The sequence below is a fragment of the Cloeon dipterum genome, chromosome 4 (assembly GCF_949628265.1).
Source record: "Cloeon dipterum chromosome 4, ieCloDipt1.1, whole genome shotgun sequence".
Taxonomy (NCBI): Eukaryota; Metazoa; Arthropoda; class Insecta; order Ephemeroptera; family Baetidae; genus Cloeon; species Cloeon dipterum.
Genome location: NC_088789.1, coordinates 22,132,121 through 22,155,780, shown reverse-complemented (window position 1 = coordinate 22,155,780; position 23,660 = coordinate 22,132,121). Strand labels below are relative to the sequence as shown.

At 36.6% G+C, this 23,660-nt stretch overlaps 1 protein-coding gene across 1 annotated transcript; it reads left to right on the top strand.

Annotated features, from left to right (window-relative positions):
* The first annotated feature begins 25 nt into the window (after positions 1–25).
* Positions 26–1,706, top strand: LOC135942631 (delta(3,5)-Delta(2,4)-dienoyl-CoA isomerase, mitochondrial-like). Its single transcript, XM_065488843.1, has 6 exons — positions 26–175; positions 262–394; positions 449–537; positions 595–1,003; positions 1,053–1,179; positions 1,539–1,706. The coding sequence occupies exons 1-6, from the start codon at positions 121–123 to the stop codon at positions 1,635–1,637; spliced, it is 912 nt and encodes a 303-aa protein (XP_065344915.1). The 5' UTR covers positions 26–120; the 3' UTR covers positions 1,638–1,706.
* Positions 1,707–23,660: the final 21,954 nt, after the last annotated feature.

Sequence of the window (23,660 nt, the reverse complement as noted above, 5' to 3'; positions counted from 1 at the left end):
GTGGAGTTTATTATCAAAAGACTTGGCGAGTTGAGCTTTGCCCTTAAAAGTAATCGTCTGGCTATTAAAAAACAACCACAATCATTTGGTAGTGATTGGCTGAATTAGCAGGCAGACAAAATGTTTTCATCCATCACCCTCAGGCAATTAAAAAATTCGCCGATCTTGACACTAAGTAAGTTTGTTGTTCTTTTGCATTATGTGAGCTATGCAAGTAAGTATAATTATGTGTTTTCCGTATTATACTTTAAAAACTTTCAGAGCATACCAGGAATTTTGCTTCGACAATGGAAGGATTTAAAGAACTCAACGTTACAATGCCAAAACCTTTTGTGTACCAAGTTGAGCTTAACAGACCTAAGAAACTGAACGCGTTGAACCGTGCGATTTGGTTGTGAGTTCTTTTTATCGATTATTTAACTTAAAAAATTATATATTTCATTTACAGTGAAATTGGAAAATGCTTTGACATCCTAGCAACAAAAGATGACTGTCGAAGTATTGTGTTGACAGGAGCGGGAAAAATATTTTCAGCTGGTTTGCTATTCCTACCGTGAAACTGTTACACCCCTTTAATTTCTCTTTAATTATCAGGAATCGATCTGCCAGATATGATCCAATTGGGTGGAGAGCTAGCAAAGCATGAGGACGTAGCGCGAAAGTGCAAAATTCTTGAGCAAATGCTTAAAGACTACCAAGACCACTTTACTGCCCTTGAGCGTTGTCCAAAACCAGTGATCGCAGCCGTCCACAGTGCCTGCATTGGCGGCGCCTTGGACCTGATCCTCGCTGCTGACATCCGAATGTGTTCTTCAGATGCCTGGTTCCAAGTGAAAGAAGCTGAAATCGGGATGGCTGCTGACATGGGCACTCTCCAGAGGCTGCCCAGGGCCATAGGCAACCAGAGTCTTGTCAATGAACTCTGCCTAACATCCAGGAAGGTCGAGCCGACAGAAGCAAAAGACTGTGGTTTGGTTAGCAAAGTTTTTGACACAAGAGACAGGTGAGTTGGTTAATCGATTTAACATTGAATAAATATTATTGAATTACAGTTTGGTAGCTGGTGCTCTTGAAATGGCAGAGCACATCGCGAGCAAGAGTCCTGTAGCGGTGCAGCTGACGAAACGTACATTGGTGCATGCTAGGAATAACAGCACCCAGACTGGACTTGACTTTATTGTAAGCCTATATTAACTGACTCATTCCTATCAGCGGGGGTCAAATGTGCGATAAAATTGGTTCCCACTGCGCAGATCCAAGATGGCGTCTTAATGTGGGAAACGAAAAGCTCTCTTTGGATTCCCGTGCGAGTGTCACGAGTTTGTTTTTACGATCCAAAGACACAATTAGTACAAGTTATGCAAATTATGTCACAATATTGACCAAAACTTTGTTCTTTTCGCGCATTTTCACGTGACCGTTTTTTCGCGCCATATATATACTCCACCGGACGCCATATCTGCGCGTCGCATGAACCTGGCCCCCGCTGATTCCTATCAACTTTAAATTCGAATTTTATTTTTAAACTGAATTTTCAGCGTTACTGGAACATGACAATGCTGCAAAGCGAAGATTTCGTCAATGCAGCAATGGCACAAGCTACCAAGAGCCCACCTCCAGCTTTTGCGAAACTGTGAACACTATCTTATCTTTAAACTCTGTTGGTGATGTAATCTTTTAAATAAATCATTGAATTTACTGAATGATTTTCCGCGATATTAATTGAATTTTGGGACAAAATTTTGATCCACTGCAGTGATCAATTTCTTCCTGTGAGAAAGCCTCGCTCTCTGATGTTAAATAGTTATTTTATTTTTCCTGGATACACAGAGTCCCTTTATTGCCTTCTGTATCAATTGTTTTTAGAAATGCAAGGCTCCATTATTTTCGTGCACGAATCTCTGTGTGTGTTCCGAACTTGAAGGCGGTCCGATCAAAATATTGAGAAGCGTTGTAGGACGGAAAATTGAGTAAACGGCGCCGCAGCTGCGAATAATGAGAGTCACTTTGAACTGCAGCCGCGCGGCCACGGGTGCAATCGGCGCGGCGTGCCTCTTTTTTGCGGCCCCCTGCACGCGGAAATTCAATTACGACCGCGAATCGGCAGCCAAAGTGCTCGTTTTATGTCCACTCAGCGGCAGTCCAATCCAATTGCGCGCCTGCACAACCAGCCCGGCCACGAACAATCGGCCTCGCGGCGAATCAATCAAATTAGCGGCGATTGCGTCGCGGGCGGGCCGCCATTGTCGCGCGCATCCGGCCCCGACGGCCACTGCTGATTAATTAGCGGCATTATAATTCCTCTCAGACCTCTATTGCAATTGGAGAAATTATTTTATTCGATTAGAAGCAGATGAGAGGCATAAACAAGGAGGATCTAAAAAAAATTTTATGTCAAAACTGCCATCGGAAATGTAAAATTATTTAAATTAATTTGATATAATTAGCAGTTCATCATGTTGATACTTTGAATTATAGCCTGAACAATGAGCAATAATCAAATTAGGACTGAAAACAGTTAAATTTCAGAATATTTCAAAAATTTATTGATTTTTTTACTAACAAATCATGCCAAACATAAAGCAAAAAATGGAAACATGTTTGAAGAAAATGGCGAAATAATTTTTTATTTTGAAATTCCAACTGTTTGAAATAATATAATGTCATGCTCATTTTAATTTCAAGATTTCGTAACACGTTCGTATCAGATAAACAGCTAAAAGCCCGTACATCTAAAATATTTCTCCACCAAACTTCTTTAAGCGTGCCTTGACCGTTCAAACCCTAATCCAATTAAATTATAATAGAGAGCTAAATTGAGCGCTTTCATCTAATTTGGATTTACGCCACTCCAAGTCCTGTTCCTGCTGCTGACAGCGCTACAAATTCCCAAAATAACAAACCCAAATCGATCTAGCTCGTGTCTAAGACGTTTTCCTTCCACCTTTGCCAAACTCTCGAGACACCCATGGAGCCCGGATTGGAAAGAAATGCAAATTTCGCAACGTAATCCGCGCGCGCGGCAAGAGCCAACTCACGACTCTGGAGCGCGCGCGAGAGAGCAGATGTATGTGGAGCAGGATCTGATTTCTCGACGCGGCTTATCTTCGATCTGAAATTTTTGGAGCGATTCCATCTGTGTGATAATAATTACATTGTGTGTGGGGCCTGATTGCAAACGCAGACAGACACGAAAGTCGGCGCCGCGTGTGCTGTATGCAAATCACACACACATACACACACATCACGACTCGCATGTCGTTTTCCGTTGCTCCGGATAATTCTATAATCTCATCGCCACAAGAATTGGTTAATTTTTTTTATCAAGATCCGTGTAACTGCGAAAAACCGGGGTGAAGATTCGTATTATGCGTTATGTATCAATTTATTTTTAATTATTTATCATAGGAGGCAATAATTTTTAAATTTGAGATGAATATTTCAATTACGCTATTAGATATAAATTTACCACGCCAACTAATATAGAAATTCTTAGTAATTTTTATGATTTAAAAACAGTTTAATTAATAAATATATAAAATTATTTTAAATTAATAAGTATTTAAAAGTAAGTTTTAATGTTAAAAGAATTTTTATAATGTTTGACTTGAGCAATTTTTATGAATAGATTGTTTTATTAATTTTTTAAAGAATTATTGCAAATCACCGTTACTCTTAATTATTTGCTGCTAATTTCGCACATTAGAAGGGCACAGGCGGTTGCCGGTACCGCTAGTGGACGTCGAGAGACTGTTACAGCAGCAAATAAATAAATGAAATAACGACCAACTCCCATATGGACTCTCTTTCTCTCTATATATCTTTCAGTGCCAGTCAGCGCGGCAATCTCTCTTGATTAATTATTCCCGTATAGGCAGGCAGCTCTCAATACGAGTTAAATTTTGATTCGCCCGCCCTGCAGCCACGATTTTCTCTCTTTGATTTATTTGAAAGGGCACACGATGTGCGTCAAAAGGAATTTCCATCCGGCAAGGCGGCGGCGGCGGCGGTGGCGGTCCGCGTGTGTGCATTTATTGCATGCAAATTCGTCTCACCGCGCGCGCATAATGCCAGTTTGTAATTACAGAAGCTATGCGCTGGCGTGGATTGAAATTTATGAATGTTCCGCGCACGTTTAAGAGCCGGGCTAATTACAATGCAAATAAAGTGTGTGTCCGCTTCGCATTTCCCGCGCCGCTGCCACCGTTGCTGCTTTTCAATTTTAAATCGTGGATTTACGGCAGGAGCAAAATTTGGCGTGGCTCCGTTTGCTGTTCTGCTTAATTGGCCACCCGGTTTAGCATACAAATTTGGTTAGCGAGTTCTTAATTGGTTTTTAAAAGCACGCGCATTCTGAAATTTATTGATCTTGTTCGAGTGTTTTCGATGTAATTTCTTTCGATCAGTCTTTTTTGCTAAATATCTCCAGGACGGAATAATTTCAAGGTGAGGCGTGATTGAATTTTCACGTCATAAAATAATTAACTTATCGACAACCATATGAAATAACTTCGCAATAAACAGTTAATGGGAAGATTAAAAAAATCTGGTTGTGATTTTTACAGGTGGATGAGAATTTTCCTCAAAATTTACAAAACTTTATCAATATATCTTAAAATAAAACCAAATTTTCACAAAAAATCAATGAAATTAAATATGCTAAATGGATTCTTAGGATGGATATCAGGTTATTAATGAGTCGAGAGCAAAAAACTGTCATTTGAAATATTTAATTTAAAAAATTATCCGAGAGTATTTTAAACTAGAATGAAAAAGAGGTAAAAAATTAATATTAACCCCAAATTCAATCGGTTATTTTAAAAATTTGACAAAAAAATCTCTACATCCAAGTTTGTTTTACTGGTTTTTAATCCAACTTATACTGTATTAGATGGTTTTGGCAGTTACAAGTTACAACATTTTAAAGAATGACGAATTGCCTATGATTTGATGGTCCCTTGACGATTGAAAGCCAATAAAACCGTACAATTTTCCAGCCTTATTGACAATTTATTAATATTCTTTCTAAATTTTGTCAGCGATAGTTTCGCAACAGCACAAACTCGTTAGTTTGTTTTGTCAGAGCGAAACTGCTTGGCAAATAGAACGGCACGGGCAGCGCGCGTGTTTTTTGCTCTCCGCCTGTGTATGTAAATCACGCGCTGACCTATCCACTGTTTCGCCTTATACGAACTTGTGACCTTGCATATCAGCAACGGGATTATTACAATGTGCCAAGTCGGCAGTTTGCTCTCTCGCCCGTCCGTCGATCCGTCGGGTTATTCCAGGCCACAAATCCGCAAATATGTATGAAGCCAGCCGCTGCTTTTCATCTCGGGCTACTTTTCATTATCGAGTCGCGCTGTTGTCTGACTGACTGAGTGGAACGGGTAGGGCAGACCATTTTTTCCCCGCAGCCACTCGATCAATCTTGCAAAGTGAACATGCAACGAACGCCGGCCAGCCGGCCTCTCAAAATTATTCCTTTTTATTACTTTGAAATGCGCCTGCGAGATAATTAGCCGAAAGTGATACACGACTTATTTCCTACGATTTCTAATTATAAATTGAGCAAAAGGCAAGGGTCGTAAGACTCGTAAGACAGATTTGTCATAATCAACAAATATTTTAAATGGGCATTTGAAATATTTAAAAATTTCACCAAAAATTAAATTTTTGCCGGACATAAGGGATAAAAAGATTTGGATGCACAATTAATTCATCATCTCTGATGGGGACTAATTAAATTTGTCGGTCAAAAGTTATTGCGATTAATTTTCAGATTATAGATATAATGTTTTTTCAATGATTTTTTTAAATAAACGTAAAAATCTCCTCAAAAGTGGTCACAAGGGTTTGTGTAAACCTAGTGTGAATATTTCGGAGAGGTTGTAGAGAAATTCTCCTTGAGAAATGAAAAGCGTATTTTTAAATTATTTTATTTTGTTTTATCTAATCTTACAATAATTATAGTTCGCTTTGCTTCTCGTTTCTCTTCGCTTGCATTGCTCCTGACAGGGCCTTACTTGATGGTGTTTGAGGTAGTATAAATCACAGAATATATTATTTTATTTAACATAAATTTTAAATTAATATTTGCTATGCCTTTTGAATGTGAAGCTTATGCGTGAATTCCAATTGTTGGTCTGACTGCGGTAAATCATGATTTATTTTGCTTCAGCGAATTCCTTCTCAATGTTAAATAAAAAGTACGACTAATTTCACAAACAAATTAAGTGCGATATATGTTTAAAAAATAAAGTTATCTTTTGGAAATTTCTGGTTTTAATTCTTTAACACTCAATTTTTGATTAAAATAAAGTGAGTAAAGAACAACACCGGATTTTATAGTTCGGTAGTTCCAAATGTACATCCAAAAACTGCTTAAAAAATGTTTTCTTCTATAAAGTTTAACCTAGCTATCGTTGATTTATGTTGAAATAAAAAAAACAAATTCATACATTTATTGATTTTTTTAATTCTTATGTTATTCAATGCATTTGCACACAGTTTACATGTGTTTATTTTGAATCCAGTAAGGCACCCGGGCGCATGGAAACCGCAAAGCGTGAGTAATTGGTGCGCACACATATCACGGCGTCTGCGAAAATAGCGCCGATTAACCTGTGCGGATGCTGGTGCGCGGCGCCGTAATTGCCGGCGAGCGCAGTGTGCGCATAATTACCGTTCAATTAGGTCGACGTGTGTGTTCTCACCGTTGCTCCCTGCTCGATTCCCATTTAATTTAATTTAATTTCGCTCGCGCTATTATTACAAATTACACGCGCGGAATAACCGCCAACGGGGCAGTGCTTTGAGCGAGCGCGTCAACAAGGGAAAAGCAGCCACTTTGCCACAATCGCTTTTACACGCCGGCTTAACTTTCAATCCTGACGTTTGCAAATTAATTGCCTCGCCTGCCAATTCTGAATTTCCCTTTTTCAGGGTGTGCGTGCAGATTGGCTCAATTTCCTGCCAAATTAAAAAATAAAGCAATCCAGGTCAATAAATAATTATTATTCCCTCGATCCATTTAATTTATTTTAAAAAAAGTAGTGCGTCTCTCGTGAAACTTCCCATGCCCGCGATGCACAACGTACGTGTGTCACGCCCTATAGCAACGATTAATTTCATTCTTCGCCTGGCTCGTTATGCAAACTGCCAAACAAACGTGAATAAATTACTTCGCTTGCGTATGATTTGCAAGAGAGCCATTAAAATAATAATTATTCTTAAGATCATGAATCATGGAAAAATCATGAAAATCAATTTTTATATCGTGTAATTAATTGTAAAATATCTCAGCAATATTTAAAACTCTCCTTGATAGGTACTGATTTTCGATAAATAAATCAATACGTTCAATTGGACTGACAATATAACTCTTCGGATTCAACGATTGAGTTTTTGATGAAATTATTGAATTCTTTAAGCTGTTCTTGATGTGAGTGGTGGGAATGTTTTAATTTGACGATTTTAGTGACTTTTGGAGATTTTAAAATTAAAAAATTTGTGTTAAAAATATAATGGTTTTTGCTCAATTTTCAATTAGTTGAATTTGGATTGGCGAGATGATGATTAATGAGAAAAAAAATTAATCTGTGGGTCATTTTTGATGTTCCGGAAAAAATTAGTATTTCTTTAGGATATTTTATATGTTTCCGCTCTTTTTAGGTTTTGTTGGCTAACCGTAGTTTTGACCTCCCTGGCAGTACACTCCAAAAGTATGAAAAGGTTATTTTTAACCGTTTTACGAGCTAAAATATTACCATGACTTAATTAAAGCTGGCCTGACAATTCAGTTTTAAAGCAATTTCCATGTTAAATTATTTATTTTTTATTTATTTATTTTTTAACCTTCGGAGCTCAAAAAATCAGAATCTCAATCATATACAAAATTCTCCCTTTGTGATAGTTTTTAACTAACTGAGCCAATTCAAGAATTTCGGCCAAAACTACTACTCAAGAGTTTTCTTGAGAGACGTGGCTCAAAATTCAAACAGACTCTCCCCGCATTCCTCTCGGTCTCTGGAGTGCAATCAAATCAAAGTAATACTCATTTGAAATGACAGACACGCTGCATCAGACGAATAAAATGCAATAATTCGGTTCTAAATTTAATGCAGGCGCGTGAATGGGGCAATATCCGAGCTGTCACTCATCGCGAGAACCCGCTTTTGTACAAAACAAATGTATCTCTCACCTGCACGACAATCGGCCGCGCGGCGTTTAATTATAAATAGGCCTCGGCATTGTTGCGCGCTGGAAATAATAATGACAGGCCGCCGCCGCCACGGATCACTCGCGTTGCGGCTTCTTGTCCGCACCGCGCCGAGATGCGTTTCGCAGTCACATTCATTCTTTTCTCCTCTAATGGAAAAGATATTGTTCTGTCATTCAAAAACGAATGCATTGCTCCACAGGCATCCCTTCAATTATTGCATTATTGCAACACGCACGAAAAAGTACACATACACACACGCCAGTCGAATTCGAAAAACTCACTTCCATTAGCTGTCCGAAGTGACACACGTTTGAGTGAAGAGCTGCTTTTGATCATTTGTGATTTTAAATTGATGAAGACACCTGCTGATTTCTACGGGGCGTCAGAATACTCTTTGTTATTGAGATTTCTGGAAAAAGCGAATCTATTGTAACCAAATTCGCAATGGCAAACGTAAATTTAATTTTTAGACAATTATTGAAAATTAATAGAACTGTTGGCTGCATTATAAATTAGGGTTTTAATTTGTTTTTACAGGGTAAATTAGTCAAAAGAGGACTTTGTACTCAAGTTTTACCAATTTTATCCAAAATTTACGGTAGCAATTTTGGCTTTTAATGAATCATTTTGGATTAGTCTATACACCTAAGATTTTCTTGGAGGTTTGTGATATAAATCCTAGCCTTTTAAATGTCATCTCTCTAAAGTATTCGTCAGACACACAATTATTAGTCCAAAATTTAGCTCTTGATTTTCCGAAAAAGTCATGTTTTAGACTGGCTGGGATCTATTTTCTGTGAAATTCTGTGTTACATGGAATGTCAGATAGAATTTAAATAAAAATTTACATGCAGACAAAAATAGATTCAGAAAATAAACACAAAATGTGCGGCAGCTTTTCTAGAAAATTTACTGTTAGTTAAATTTAATCTTCAAATTGTGCGCCACGATGTCATCATTTTAGGTTTTGGTTTTTCCATGAAGGAATCATTAATTATTCTTCTTTATTGTTTGATTGGAAGGGAAATCCACTAACTTAATCTTTTGAGTTTAGCATGATACATAGCCGATTTTTAATGAATTTATACAGCAACTTTGGAAAAAAAATAGCTCTTGAGAAATTTTTTCAATAGCAATTATCTTTAATTTAAATACTTTCCACGTTTCAATAAGCCCTCAAATAATCTCATTATGCTTTTCAGCGAAGACAGGCTCATTTCCTCACCGAGAATGCATATATTTAGTGTCCGCAGCGGCGCGGATTGGCTTCGTGCGCAGCAAAGTTGGTCGAGAGGGCATGAACCATAATTTTGACGAAATGCGTCGAAATGAGCACCTGGGAAACGGCGACTTTCCTGCTCTCTCGGCCATTCTTCTCGACAATTTCGCTGAGTGTGTATGGCGTGGCGTGCGCAGCCCGAAAAGGACAAAAGTGTCGAGCGGTAAATGCAGCAAATTGAGCGCTTTGGCTCGCTGAATGGCCTTGCGCGAGGGAAATACGAGAGAGAGAAAGAAAGAAAGCTCGTTTGGCACGGAAATTTGTCGCTTTGTGCGGCGCGATGATAATAATGGGGCCCGCGCGGGGTCAAACGATGTCAACAATGAAAGGCACTCAATCACGGCCATTGTGGCGCGGCCCATTGTTGCTCCGGCTGATTGATTAACGCGCATATTTTCCACTTGTCAAGTGCTATTGAAAGACTAATATTTTGCCAAGTAATTATTGGCCGGGCCATTCACCCTCTTTCTCTTCTCTTCCATGGCACGGCGTTGTCGCACACCTGCGTGCGCGTCTTGTTTGTACGTACATGCCGAATTGGACGCGCTGCCAAATCATTGTCGTCGCGCGAAATATAAAAAGAATCAATCACCCGGCGCCGAATCTGATAAATCATGCTGAAAGTGGGACCCCCTAATTTTTCTCTTTTAATTGAATGTCGCATTGTGACTTGTGCACATAAGTTCGTTTTGTTCGCGGAGACACTCGCATGCTATATACAGCTAGGTGTCTCTCTTTTGTTTCGTCACCCTGGCAAGGAGACAAACGACTCTGACAAAGGCTTTTCCTTTTATCTCTCGACAATGATACTGCGGGAAAATCAGTTCTACTTTCATCAAAACATGACTGTACGTGTTTCTTTTTTAATCAATCGATCGAACAGATTTTTAAGGAACACAAAAAATGTACAAATCGACAATTTTGTAACCTGTATGTTTGTTTTAAAATGCAGATTTTTCTAAGATATATGATATGCACTTATTAGTCTTGAGAGCTTTAGTTAATCTACTATTTTTCTAAGCCAACACATACTTTAATATTATGCATTGTTGGTGTAATGTTTATGGAAATATGCAACAGTGGCGAGTTTGTCTCTATACAATGCACAATGATGGAATCAGGACTGTGGTAAAACCTTTCTCTCTGTAACACCACGAAAAATAATCAGTAACAGGTGAAAGAGTGTCACAACAAGGACTGATTGTTAGAGTTAAACTTCAGAATAATTATGCGAAATATCTAAAAAATTTAAACGATGTTTTTTTTCATTTTTCACTTGATTTCTATTCCTTTCATCGCGATCTTTCCAACGGTGTTAGAATTATTGTCTGGTGAAATAAATCCTGATTTTCAATAGGGAGACGGTGCTCTCTGCTTTATTAGCATGCAAACTTTGGAGTTGATTTTCTCAGGAATTCAAACGGCAACCTTGGACAATGAGCTCTGTCCCAATTTTCACAGATTTTCAAGTAAAGCTAAACGGGATTTTAATCACTTGTTTAAAAAAAAATGACTTAATTAAATCACCAAAACACGATTTCTTGGGCTGAAAACTTACGAAATTAATATTTTAGACTAAAAATCAATTACTATCTCCGACAATCTACATGTTGTATTGATTTGTAAAGATAGAAACATTTTTTTCACTCTCATGAAAATTTTGACCCATCACAAAATCAGGGCTGCATGTTCAACCTTTCATTTTTACCCTGTCAGGGGACAGGGGACCCTCCAGAATGCCACAATAATCGCCAACCTTATTTACAATTAAATTTAAGTTCATCTTTGAAAATTAAATTTAAGCTGGAAAGATATTATATAGATTAATTTACTGAACAACTTGATGAAAAAAACAGACATTTACCAATTAGTTTAATTCTTCCTTTTAGATGCATAATTATTTATACACTTTGCTTAGTATTTTGTCGCAAATTTTTGCCAAAAGATTGTAAAAAAGAATTTAAAATAAATTATTTAAAAAAATTTATTCTATATTGCAAATTATTATAATATAAAAATAAAATAAAATCAAGGTATTTTAAAAACAATAATTGTTTCTATCTGTTGTCATAGTTATCCAGACCCTGACTAAAAAATAATTTTGTCAAATTTAAAGCTCTAACCAGTAGCAAAAACTAAAGTCGATTGAGGAAATTTCTGTAAATGGAAAAAACAGTTCATTTTATGCCAAGTAAGAAGAGTTTAATGTCAACTGAAATTTGTATTTTTTAGAAAAAAAAAAACAAAAGAAAAACTGCTTTCAAAATCCTATAAAGATAAAAAGATAAACCAGATATTTTTCTGCAAAATTCATGTACTTGTTTCATCATATCTATCTCAACCAGTTAAATCCCCCGGTGGACCTGAAAAGGATGGTCTGCACCGCAGACTCTGAGATAAATTACCTGAGAGTATTCAAGTTTTATTGACGACACCTTAATTTTGAAAAAAATTGTCGCCTATTCACTGTATAGAGTTGTTGATTTCCTGACTCTGCAGGTATTCAGATCTGAATGAGAAGAAGATAAAAATCGGAGCCATTTGTAAATTTATTGATTCATCCAATTTGCAACAAATGCGCCCGTGCTTTTTAAAAAGACATTTCGGCGTGCTCGTCGCAAATATTAAAGGAAAAAGGACTGCTTTCGAGGTGCGAGAGAGGTGCCATAAATAGGCCGGCTCTTTATATATTCAACGCGCGCGGCGCTCTTTTCTCCCTTTTTATTTCAACGCGTCAATTGGAGCCGCGCGAGATTAAAAATGAAAAGGGACACGAATTATGTGGAATGAGAGGCTTTTAGTCGGCGATATGCTTATTAGAAAAGCGTTGTAAATAGCTCATTTCGAACGCATATGCGATAGGCCGCGGCTGCGTGAGTTTTTAATTTGGCTGCTTGATTTGTTGCGGCCGCTTTAAAAGGGAGGCACACGCGCGACCATAAAAGTGTCTCTGCGCGCATTGGAAACGCCATTACACGTCTCAATTCATCTCTCAAGGCTGGGCACTTTCATATTATTTTTGCAATAATATTTAGCAGCCGCCGCCGCCGCCGCCGACAATTGCTATCTCGCCGCGTTTAATGGAGAGCCGTCCTTGTTGCAGTTCAAAAACCGACACGGACTTTTCATTAGCAGCCGCGATAACCCAGCATATAAGAGCATTTTCGCAGCAAAATGACCGCACCGCGCCTCCCGCCGGCACAGGCAGACGGCCAATATCGCGGCGATAACTAAATTTACAGCCTCTTGTGTCGCAAACTATTACCCTATCTTTCCCTCTTGCTGTTTCTCCGTCCGGTCGCTCTTCCCGCTCTCGCTCCTCGTTTCAATAAAAATAAATCGGCCGGTGAATTTTAGACGATCGAATATTTTACTCCTTAGCTTCCAATCGTCATGGAACGATCAAATGAGCACGAATAAAGCCAATTTATAACCACGCTTAAAATTGGCTTAAATCCGAGGAAAAATGCATAAATTATGCTACGTAAGCGTCAGGAAAATTTTCTCACAATTCGATTTTTGGCTAGGAAATATTTGTCAATCTTTTTTAGTAAATTATTTTTTTGCGGCTGGAAGTTTTTATTTTTTTTACAGGGTAAGGGGTTATTTATAGTAAAAAATATTATCCAACTCTCAAACATTACAAATAATTCAAATGCGAAAATATCACGATTTTTATTCCCTTATATTTAAAGTAATATAAAAACTCCCGTGATTTTCCAAGAAAAGGAAAAAACTATTGCACAATTTTTGAAAAATGCAAATTATCCTGAAAAACCATTTAATGTTGTAATGAGAGTAAAACGCTGTAAACAGTAAATCGACTGTCAAACACTGAATTATTATTCCTAAAACGGTCTGAAAGAAGTAAAATTTATGTGACGTGTATCATAAAAACGTCCTAAATTTAAATAAGAGCCCAATAAAATTTTAATTGTATATATAAGAAGATATGGGTCCATTTAAATGCAGCATAAACAAATAAATAATTTATATTCTAAAATATTTTGTTCGAGAAAATTTCCAAGAAAAGTCGACCATTATAATTATAATAGAGTTTTTGTTGAAAATCGAAAGCAGGGAAGGAAACCATAAAGAGTCTACGTACGAATTGGCATGAGCTCGCGTTTCTCGCTCAGCAGTCGTTGAAATAAATATACATATACCTTTCCAGAAATCCATAACGGGGGAAGAGCGAGCGAGAGGAACACACAGCATACAATGTAAACCGATAGCGAAAAATACACATGTATCATTTTATTTGTTCGTGCGGCCGACGGGGGCTTTTAATGCGTATACGAAATTGCCACTTTAAGTATCATTGCGTGGCGGAGGCCCAAGGACTGAAGTCGATCTGAGCCTCGGTTGTTATTATTATGACGAGTTGACTGCGCTCTGTTGCTTGGCGGGAAACACGTAGGACGCGGAAAGCGCGTTTTAATATCATCTCATTTCACGCGCTGTCACGACGCCCTCGAGGATGCTTTGGCTCAAAAGAATTGGTTTTATCGCCAACGTGCTTTAAATTAGCTAATAAAATGTTTGGTATAATCAGAAGTTCATGTATTTTCCATGAATTAATATATTTTTATAATTTTCTTGTTAATTTTAAAGTTTAATCTTTAAATAATATATTTATTGGAATTCAATCTAATAATTTTTTACTAACTGTCAAAGATTTATATTTTACGTCAATCATTTGAGCATAATAAAATTGTTTAAATTTAAATGAGCTCACTATTCATGCCATTCATGGGTAAGATAAACTAAATCTAAATATAGTTCTTCGAAGGTAGTTATATGAGTTTGCTTAACACCCATCAAAATGTAACATTAGTATTAATACCTTAAAACTGACAAAGGCCAAAAATAAGTCTAAAAAGGCCCCTTCTAAAATACCAAAAATCTACGATATGTGGTGTGTATGACATCTCCGCAATTTCCTCTCTAGCTCTGGAAAAATTAATTTAGACGGTTTTAAATTATTTTAAGCTTTGCTAAAATGGTTTAAAACACAACGGAATTCTTGTGACAATGAGTTCTAGCTTTCGGCGAATCCATTGAATTAATGTCTCCTTTCCTGATGCGAACTTATAAGAACAGTGTTTGAAATTTTTCAATTTGACAACATTAGCGATTCATTATGTAATGGGGTTTAAGAAAATAACCAAAAATTTCAAAAATGATACGAAAATACAAATTTTGCTTAATTCAACTAAAATATATCGATTGTTGACAAGTCAATCGGTGGTCGTTTTGATCGTGTGTAGAAAATTAAAAATTTCCCTCGTGGCTTCATTTCAGTATGGTTATTTGCAGACCAAAAAATAAACTTATTGCGAGAGTTGGGAACGTAAAAAATATCATGTATAATTTTAGAATTAATTTTCTTGCAAAAGTTAATGACAAAAATGTAGTTACGTGACCTCTGGCAGTCAGCTCAGAAGGTTTGAAAGCATTATCTTAAATTGTCATTGAGCTATATATTTGCAAATTTCCCGGCAAATGTCTTAAATCTATGGAATTTTTCCGAAATACAAAAATGACCTAGTGATCGATTCGTCTTCTTACGAAATATCTTTAAATTTAACAAAAACTGGTTTCGAATTTCGATTTTGAAACATTTCCTCTGTTGAATCCCATAAGAATTTTTAACTTTTAATATTTCTTAACTCGTCGTTAGATAATATACCAATTCAACAATTTCACCAAAGTCGAAAGAATCGAATTTAAATATCGCATTACTTAAAACTCTAAGAACGTCTATTTTAGCTTTAAAACCCTGACTATTTCAGCTCTAAAATCGGATAAAATCACCAAGAATAGATCCTCAGGAAACGTCTGCATGTTCCGTGTTTTTCTTGAAATATGAAGGTGATTTTATTAATGGATGTGTGAAATAGCCCTTGAAATAAATCTAGGAAGTGGCAATAAATATCGCAAACTCCAGGCGCTATGTATGTGTTTATAAAATTGTGGCTCAGATATTGACGTGCGAGCGAGAAAACGCGATAAATATTATATTCGGCTGTGTTACTGCGCGCGGCACGCCAGAGAAAGAGAGACAGAGTGTGTCGGACGGCAAAAGGAGCAGATTTTATCGGGCGCAGAATTATGAACTGCTGCTGGGGTTGTAAGTGAGGAGCTGTCCCAGATAAGGCGCCGTGTGTTATTGTTGCAGAATATATTGCCGCGCGGTGAACACGGGCAGCGCAATAAACACGTTAAAACGGCAGCCTGGCTCTCAAGGTGACGCCTCCAGGTGCAAACGCTCGCCGCCGCTGCCGCCGCCACTGCCGCAGCCGCGGCTTCACCCTCGAGTGACCTCCTCCAACCTGCGGCCACCATTCTCTGCGAGTGTGTGATTTACGCGTCCATTCACACGCAAACGCAAACGCCCGAAAATGTTATCAGCTCAGATCCATCCAAATCGATTTTGCAGCATCCTTGGCGTCGGCGAGGACCAAAGGAAAGGGCACGTGAGGAAGGTCAATATGACGTTATAGTTGAGACTGAAATTGCTGAGAAGGAAAAGGATAAAATATCCTTGATATCAATTTTAACAGACAATTGAATTTATTGGTTTAAGGGTGACTGAATATATTTAGATGCAAAAGAAGAAAATAAAACTCAAACAACAAATAAAATTTAAATTATAATTTTATTTTATTTTCAAATTAATTATAAAATATTTGTGAGCTTTCCATGGAGCCTAGTACACATACACACAAGTAAGGAAAATATTTTTTATCGAAATGTTTCTCAAAAATTAGCAAAAGCTGGTTGCCGTTTGCATTCCGAAAAAAATCATCCAAAAATTGTATGCTAAAACAAAATCTACTGAAAACTGCTATAAATAGTGGTTCTATGGTCAGTGGGAGAATTTATTTCCTAATTGAAAGTGACAATACATGCAATTGAGACGAGAGGAAAAGAGATTAATTTTAAGCAGGAAATATTCTCTTAGCTCCTTAATAGAAATCCAGCTGAAAACATTCATGCCTTAAATCATTTATCAAGAAATTTCAAAAAATATCCTTGCTTTAACTAATTTTTATTCCCAATTTTATTTTACGTTGTTGTCAGTCTTGTAAAAGAAAGTCTTCATATAGTTTTTCGTAGAAGTTTTCGAGAAAATGTGTATTTTAAACACATTCGTTCAAAATGCTTTCAAAATGAGTTGTAGACCTATTTAATTAACTGTAAATCCATGTTAAATTTTAAATTTTGTAGTTGCTGTTATTGTTTTTTTAACTCAAAACTTTAATAAAAAAATAGTAACTAAGTTTTTCTAAAGCAAAAAAATATTCAAAAAAATTCAGCTTAGTCTATATTTCAAACTTTAAAAACTTTATACATTAAATTTATTAAATTTTTTATAAAATAATAATTTTTATTTGTGATAATTCTGTTTTTTATCGTATTAATTAATTGGATAGTTTTATGCCATTTAATATAAAACAATTATAAATTTATAATAATCTAGTCACCAAATTGTTAACGAAGATAATTGAGGATATTAACGCCAACGCACTCTTGTGTTTTATGCTGTAGGTTCGATCACATTTGAATTAAAGCTACAAATGAAATATGTTTAAAACCGTCTAAATCCAACCTTTTTTATTAAAAAAAACAGGCACGTAAAATTAAAGAGGAATGATAATGGAAAAGCCTGGAAAATGCTTGTTGCCAATGCATAAACTCGTCCCTTAGGATTCAGTTAAAGCCTAAATTGACCTACGAAGCACTGTAATTTTTTGAGAAAATTGGCTGGAAAGTTACCGTGCTTTTCAAATGGTAATGGCTGTCTCCTTACTTGAAATCCGATTTAATTTCAAAACCAAGAGTTTCCCCATAAGTGGCATACACCGTTGGACAGATCTCGACGAGAGGAATCGGAATATGCCAAGAAAATATGTTCGTGCACTGTACATTTTGGAGAAAATTGGCAAAATTTGAATTTTTACTGTAGGAAGGTCATTTTTTATTATTACAAATTGTTGAACAAATTGTTTATCGGTCAATTGTTTAAGGCATCCAACAATTTAAATAGTTTTCAATTGTTGCCCAGTATCATTCCACTTTCAAGAAACCATCTACAATCAATTCACAACCATGATTATTTTTCTCTTTGTCGTGCTTTTAATCTGTCTCGAATTGATTTATCACAATATTTAATCCTCTGAACTTGAGCTGTCAGCCGACAGTAATAATGAAATTATGCAAAATTCCGTGACACATTGACGGCAAATTGAAAGCAACAATGAGCCCTGTGTGTGTGTGACAGGCTTACTTGAAGAATGAAGGCGTTGCCCTTTGAGAGATACTGATTTAATTCCACACACAAATACACATAATACGACTTTATAGGAGAGCACTTGCTTGCTTGCTTGCTTGCACTGAAAGAAACACGCGGTGAGGGCATTGTTCCACGCCTAGCTGGTTCTGTGAAATGCCATCTCGGGGCTGCCGTTCGCCGTTCCTCTCGCGCGTCGCGTCTCTCTCTCTTGCTCAATAATAAAAAGAGGCAAATTATTACAATGCACACGCGTGCGAGAAAGCTGCGCAAAAAGCAGTAAAAAAACAACGGAGACAATGGTCTCAATCCATCATTACGCAACAAAAACACCAGAGTGCGTGTGTGCAATGCTGAATAATATTCTAATCTCATTCATATTCCATCTACGCGAAAGTTTGTTTTTATTCAGCAGCCTGCTCTCGGTGGGTGAGTAGGCCAACGACAGACAATTCATTAATTTCGCTTATTGTTGCGCACTACATTTTGACATGACGTCTTGGCAGCGTGACAAAAATGCGAAAAATTATGTACTGTCCTCGCGACTCGTTTACAGTTTGAAAGTTGATCCGAGGAAAGTTTGTTAGACAACAAGAGTTGAAAAGCAAGCCGTCCCAATTGTATACGACAGAACAACAATTTAATACAATGGTTCATTGTTGGTCCTATGGCAGGTGGTGCTCGATTGAATCGATTTTTCTGTGGAATTAGGCATAAATGTTTCTCAACATCATGCAATACTCAAAATTAGGACTGGGCAACAGGATTCAAAAGAGGATTGATACTGGAAAACCAAGGAAAATCCTTGTTTTCAATGCAAAAACTAATTTGTATGGATAGTAAAGTGTTTTTTTAGAAAAGGTTTTTTAAAATCGAGAGCACTGTCTCGCTACTTGAAATCTTATTTTTTTTTCGCAACAAAGAGTTTCCTCAGAAAGTTTCAAACACCTTTGGATAGAACTGAACGAGATGATTCAAAATCTAACACAAAAATATTGTCAAGCAATGTAAATTTTGAAAAAAAATAATTAATTGAAGCAAAAAGTCCGCTTTTTATTAGTACACATTTAAAAATGATAGATGCAAAAACCTGGAAAATGCTTGTTGTCTATGCATAAATTCATCCCTTAGGATTCAGTTAAAGCCTAAATTGAAATAAGAAGCACTGTAATGTTTTGAGAAAATTGGCTGGAAAGTTATTGTGCTTTTCAAATGGTAAGGGCTGTCTCCTTTCTTGAAATCCGATTTAATTTCAAAAAAGAATTTGCCCAATAAGTGGCATACACTGTTGGACAGATCTCGACGAGAGGAATCGAAACATGCCAAGAAAATATGTTCAGGAACTGTAAATTTTGGAGAAAATTGGCAAAATTTGAATTTTTATTGTAGGAAGGTCCTTTTTTACTATTGCAAACGGTTGAACAAATTGTTTATGGCATCTAACAATTCAAATAATTTTCAGTTGTTGCCCTGTATCATTTCACTTGTCTCAAAGTAATAAAAAAATATTTTATTTAACAATGTTTTTCCTAAAATTAGAAATTTATTTCAGTATCCTGACCTCTTTGCCACTTAGATTCAGCATTTTTGGCCGAGCACTTCCATTGAAGGCAGTAGAGAGCTCGGAGAAATCGATCCGTAAGGGTGGGAACTGCTGAAATCGGATATTGGATGTTGAACACCGTGTTCGTCGACCAAATAAATAAATAAACAAAGAGCTGGCTGATTAAAACATCATGCTCAAACGAACTTATGGACGCCCACTCGCACGGCATTAACGAAGCAGCCACTTTTCGAGACGATGGCAGCCACAATAATTTGGCGCACGGATCGGGTGACCCATTCTCTCTCTCTCTCTCTCTCTCGCTCTCCGGACCTGCATGCGTGTCGTACCTTTTTCGGGGTCCACCTGATCTGCTTGCGGGGTCAAAGACACGCCTAAGGCGCCACTCGGGCAGTAAAACGCTTGTTCCTCACAGACCACCTAGCATCACATCACGAGGCATGCATTCTCGGCAGGATTTTCCGGGATGCTCACTCAATAAATCTCCTACTTTTTCGATCAACAAAAAAGGGGAGATAGTAAGTTACACTTCATAGTCCCTGCGGCTTCATGCTCGAACAAAAATCTTACTTTCAACCGTTTGACGTTGTCTAAAATATGTTAAAATCATTTAAAAACGTCTAAAAACAGTCCAAAGCCAAAATGTAACTTTTTTAAAAAATCATTACTTACCAAAATTTTTATTTAGCAGAAAGAAACGTCAAAAATTATGTGTATTTTAACTAAAAACAAGAAAAACCTGTGGTCTAATTCGGTTCTCACAGCAGTTTTTGTGTTCATCCCTGTACACGGTTAATACAAAGCGAATATGTATAAAGGGCGCAGTGCAGGTAGTCGGTATAATGTACGAGCTGTGTTGCTACAAATAAATACACAGGAACGGCGTAATAGTGTAACGACGACGTGAATTCAAACGTATATATTCAAATAAGTGTCCAGTGCGAGCGAGCGCAGGTGCAGAAAAGTGCTGCGAGAAACAAGCGCGCGCGGCCCACTCACGCAAAACGCGCTTGCAATGCCGACAAGCTTCCATAAAAAGCAGAGCAGCCGCACCCCACGCACCCCTAAACGCGCGAGCCGAGCAGACGAGCGAAAACAACAAATATACGCGCATCATCGCGGTCGAGACGAGCCAACTCAACTGAATTATTTAATTTCTCAACAAGGAAAATCAGAAATAAATAAATCTCGCAATGGTTTTAATTTTAGTGCACACAAAATAGAGGTCCAAGGTTTCAGACTGTATTCAAAGGTTGAACATAGTGATGAAAACATTTTCATTTTTTGCTAAAGGCATTTTTCTTTCAAAAATTAAAAAAAAATATGAGAAAGAGATTTAGCAAATGTAGTCAGGTTTTTCTCTAATTTTGCTCGACTGTTTACTGGAAGGACGTAAATTTAATCTGGACTAGAGACCTGAAGTCAATATGCATATTTTTAAATTTAAAGTGTTCCTAAACGCTCAGTGATAGATTAATCATGAAGTTTTGAAAGGAAAATTCTTAAATTTATACAAATTTATTTTCACTGAATCATATACATTCATGGGAGTAAACAAGTGAAAAGAGGTGCACAAACGCAGAGTATCAAGCATCAGGGTTTTTTATTAATCTTTTTAAAAATTTCAGTAAATATTCAAAAAGTTGATTGAATTTTTTTAAGATTCTGACTTAAATTATTAACATAATGTTGATAATGTAAAAAGATGGCAAAGTTTGTTTGTATCAAAAACACTCTTTGTTATGTTTAAAAAATATTAACATAATTTTTTAATTTAAAATTTTTTAAATTATAATACAATTGAAGTTAATTTTAAAATTAAAAACCTACATTTTTTTATTGAATTTATTAAAGATTTTTTTAATATATAAATATAACATTTAAAATTTAAGATAGTCTCTATATTTATGTTGAATGAAATTTTTTAATAAATTTCAAGGGTGTGTAACACACAAATACGAATTATAAATATCACCGTTCACCCTCTCATGATTTATCGATAACAATAAATCTGTATAGGGCTGTAGCGTTAAGAAGGATCATTTTAAATCAATTTCGAGCAAAATTAGCTACATCAACATAACTTCGAACTCTTCCAAGAGCTTTTTGACAGTAAAATTACTCATAAGGAGTTAAAACTAATGCATACATATAATTATGCTGTTGAATTAGAATTCATTTTCATAAATATCTGTCTGTCCATTCATGCTTGCAAACCTTCCTTCATTCATGACAGTTCACTCAAGAAAATTATGCAAACGGTGCCCCCTTCTCCTCGATGGCCTCTGCACAAACACACACGGCGCAGTACAATAAAAAATTAAAATGAAAAAGCGAGTTAGACCTCACGAGCATCCTGAAAGACGGCCTTGGCTGATTAAATTCTTCAACAAACAATTGCACATTTCATGCAAATTGCAGCACTGGTCATTTCTCGATATGCCGTTACGCAAAACACGCCGCATAAATTTTCGGAAGAGGTGCAAGGGTGGAGTATAGGAGGCGCCCCTTCGCGGCCGCCTAATTAGCGGCCGTGCGGCTAATTTGGCGTCTGATTTGCATTCGGGCGAGATGCTAATCTCGCAGCCTTTTATGACCCACGGCCGGCCGCCCGAATAAATCTCGCACAGATCGCTAGCCCTCTTCTGTATCTGATAACAATCGCATTTATTTTGCCGCGCGGCACATCTTTCCAGCAATATCGCGCCGCCGAATCTGCGTGGACCGAGCGTTAGTAGTGAGCTCTGCACTGAAGGCCACCAATAAATTACACACGCCGCCCGCCACTTTTGCGGTAATTTCCGCGCGTTTAAAAAAATAAAATAGGGAGATATTTTCGCCCTTCCAGGGAGCAATTACTCATAGTCAACCTGGAAAGATAAGACGCGCCGGTATTAATATCTGTCTGCCCGCTCTTCCAGGAAAATAGTAAAGCGTGATGAAGAATTGACTGTTGAAAATCGTAACAAAAAATGGTCTGCAAGGCCCTGACCGCTGGAGACTGGGTAATTAAGATTGGTATCCAGACAGGAAAGCCAAAGAACGTTAATCAAAATTAAAAATAAAAATGAAAGAAAAAATTAGGAAAAAACTTTGCTGATTTCAAATTTCTTCTCGGATTTTTTTTAAATTTTGTCTTTGAAAAGGTTATCGAAATTTTTCCTTCTCTTAAAAATAATTGGGACACCAGCCTCTAATTCCCATAGAATTTAGCAAGAAATGTGATTTAAATTTGAAAATTATTAAATTGTATGCTTATGCAGAGATTGCAGAGAAATTCCGTGTTAAATAAGACATGCAGTTCAAATATTCTCCAGAAAAGCTAAATTTATTTTTTGCGTATTTCTAAAATTGCTTTGTGATTTTGTAGCAGTTGCAGCCTTAATAAAGGTATCTTTTGATTTACCTTTTTTAATTTAATTTTGTAAAAATAAATTTCATTAAAAATCTTATCAGTTTAAATTGAAAATTTTGGATTTTTATTAAACATTAAAATAATAACAGTTAAGATTATTTAAACTACAAAACAGTTTAATCTTAACTTGTTTCTCTGAATATTAACATCTTATTGATTCTGTAGCTGTTTCGCAACCTTCGAAAATGAACTCTGATTTTTTTACCTTCTATAATTGTCACATGCATAAACGCAGGATTAAATCTGGGGGATTCTGAATTCTTTTAAGGAAGAGTTTTGTCGCAGAAAAGGAGATAGTTTTAACAAGATTCATGACTCTTGATTACTATTGTTCGGTTTTTGAATTTTTGTTTTGCTGTAAACGCATCGCTGATGAGCCTTAATGGGACCGATACTTTTTCCTCCTAATTCACTTATTTTTATTAATTAAACCCGGAAATTTATTATAAATTAATCAAAAGTAGCAATTTGAAGGGGCGTTTCCGACCAAGAAGCTCTTCTTTTGACTCCTCTGCATATATTTAATTTTTATTTTCCCTTTTTTGATTGGTCAGAGTTCAAAAAATTAAGAAGGAAAGACATTCCTTCCTCTACCTTCATGCAGGGTTTTGAAAATTCCGCATTTCTCCGGAAATAAACCCATTGCATTACCTAAAAAACGGTGAAATTCCATAGAGAGGCCCTCCCAAAATGTGTTTGTAAACTTTGTGATAAGAACAAGGACTTCTATCATTTTCTGAGCTGTGACAGAAATCAGATGAGTCTGACCCAAGATGCAAAATTGCGCCAGCTAATTCACTGTCCAAATGTTATATTATATAATCTGTTGTACACAACTTGTTATTAAAATCAATTGATTGATTACCTAAAAAACTTGCTTTA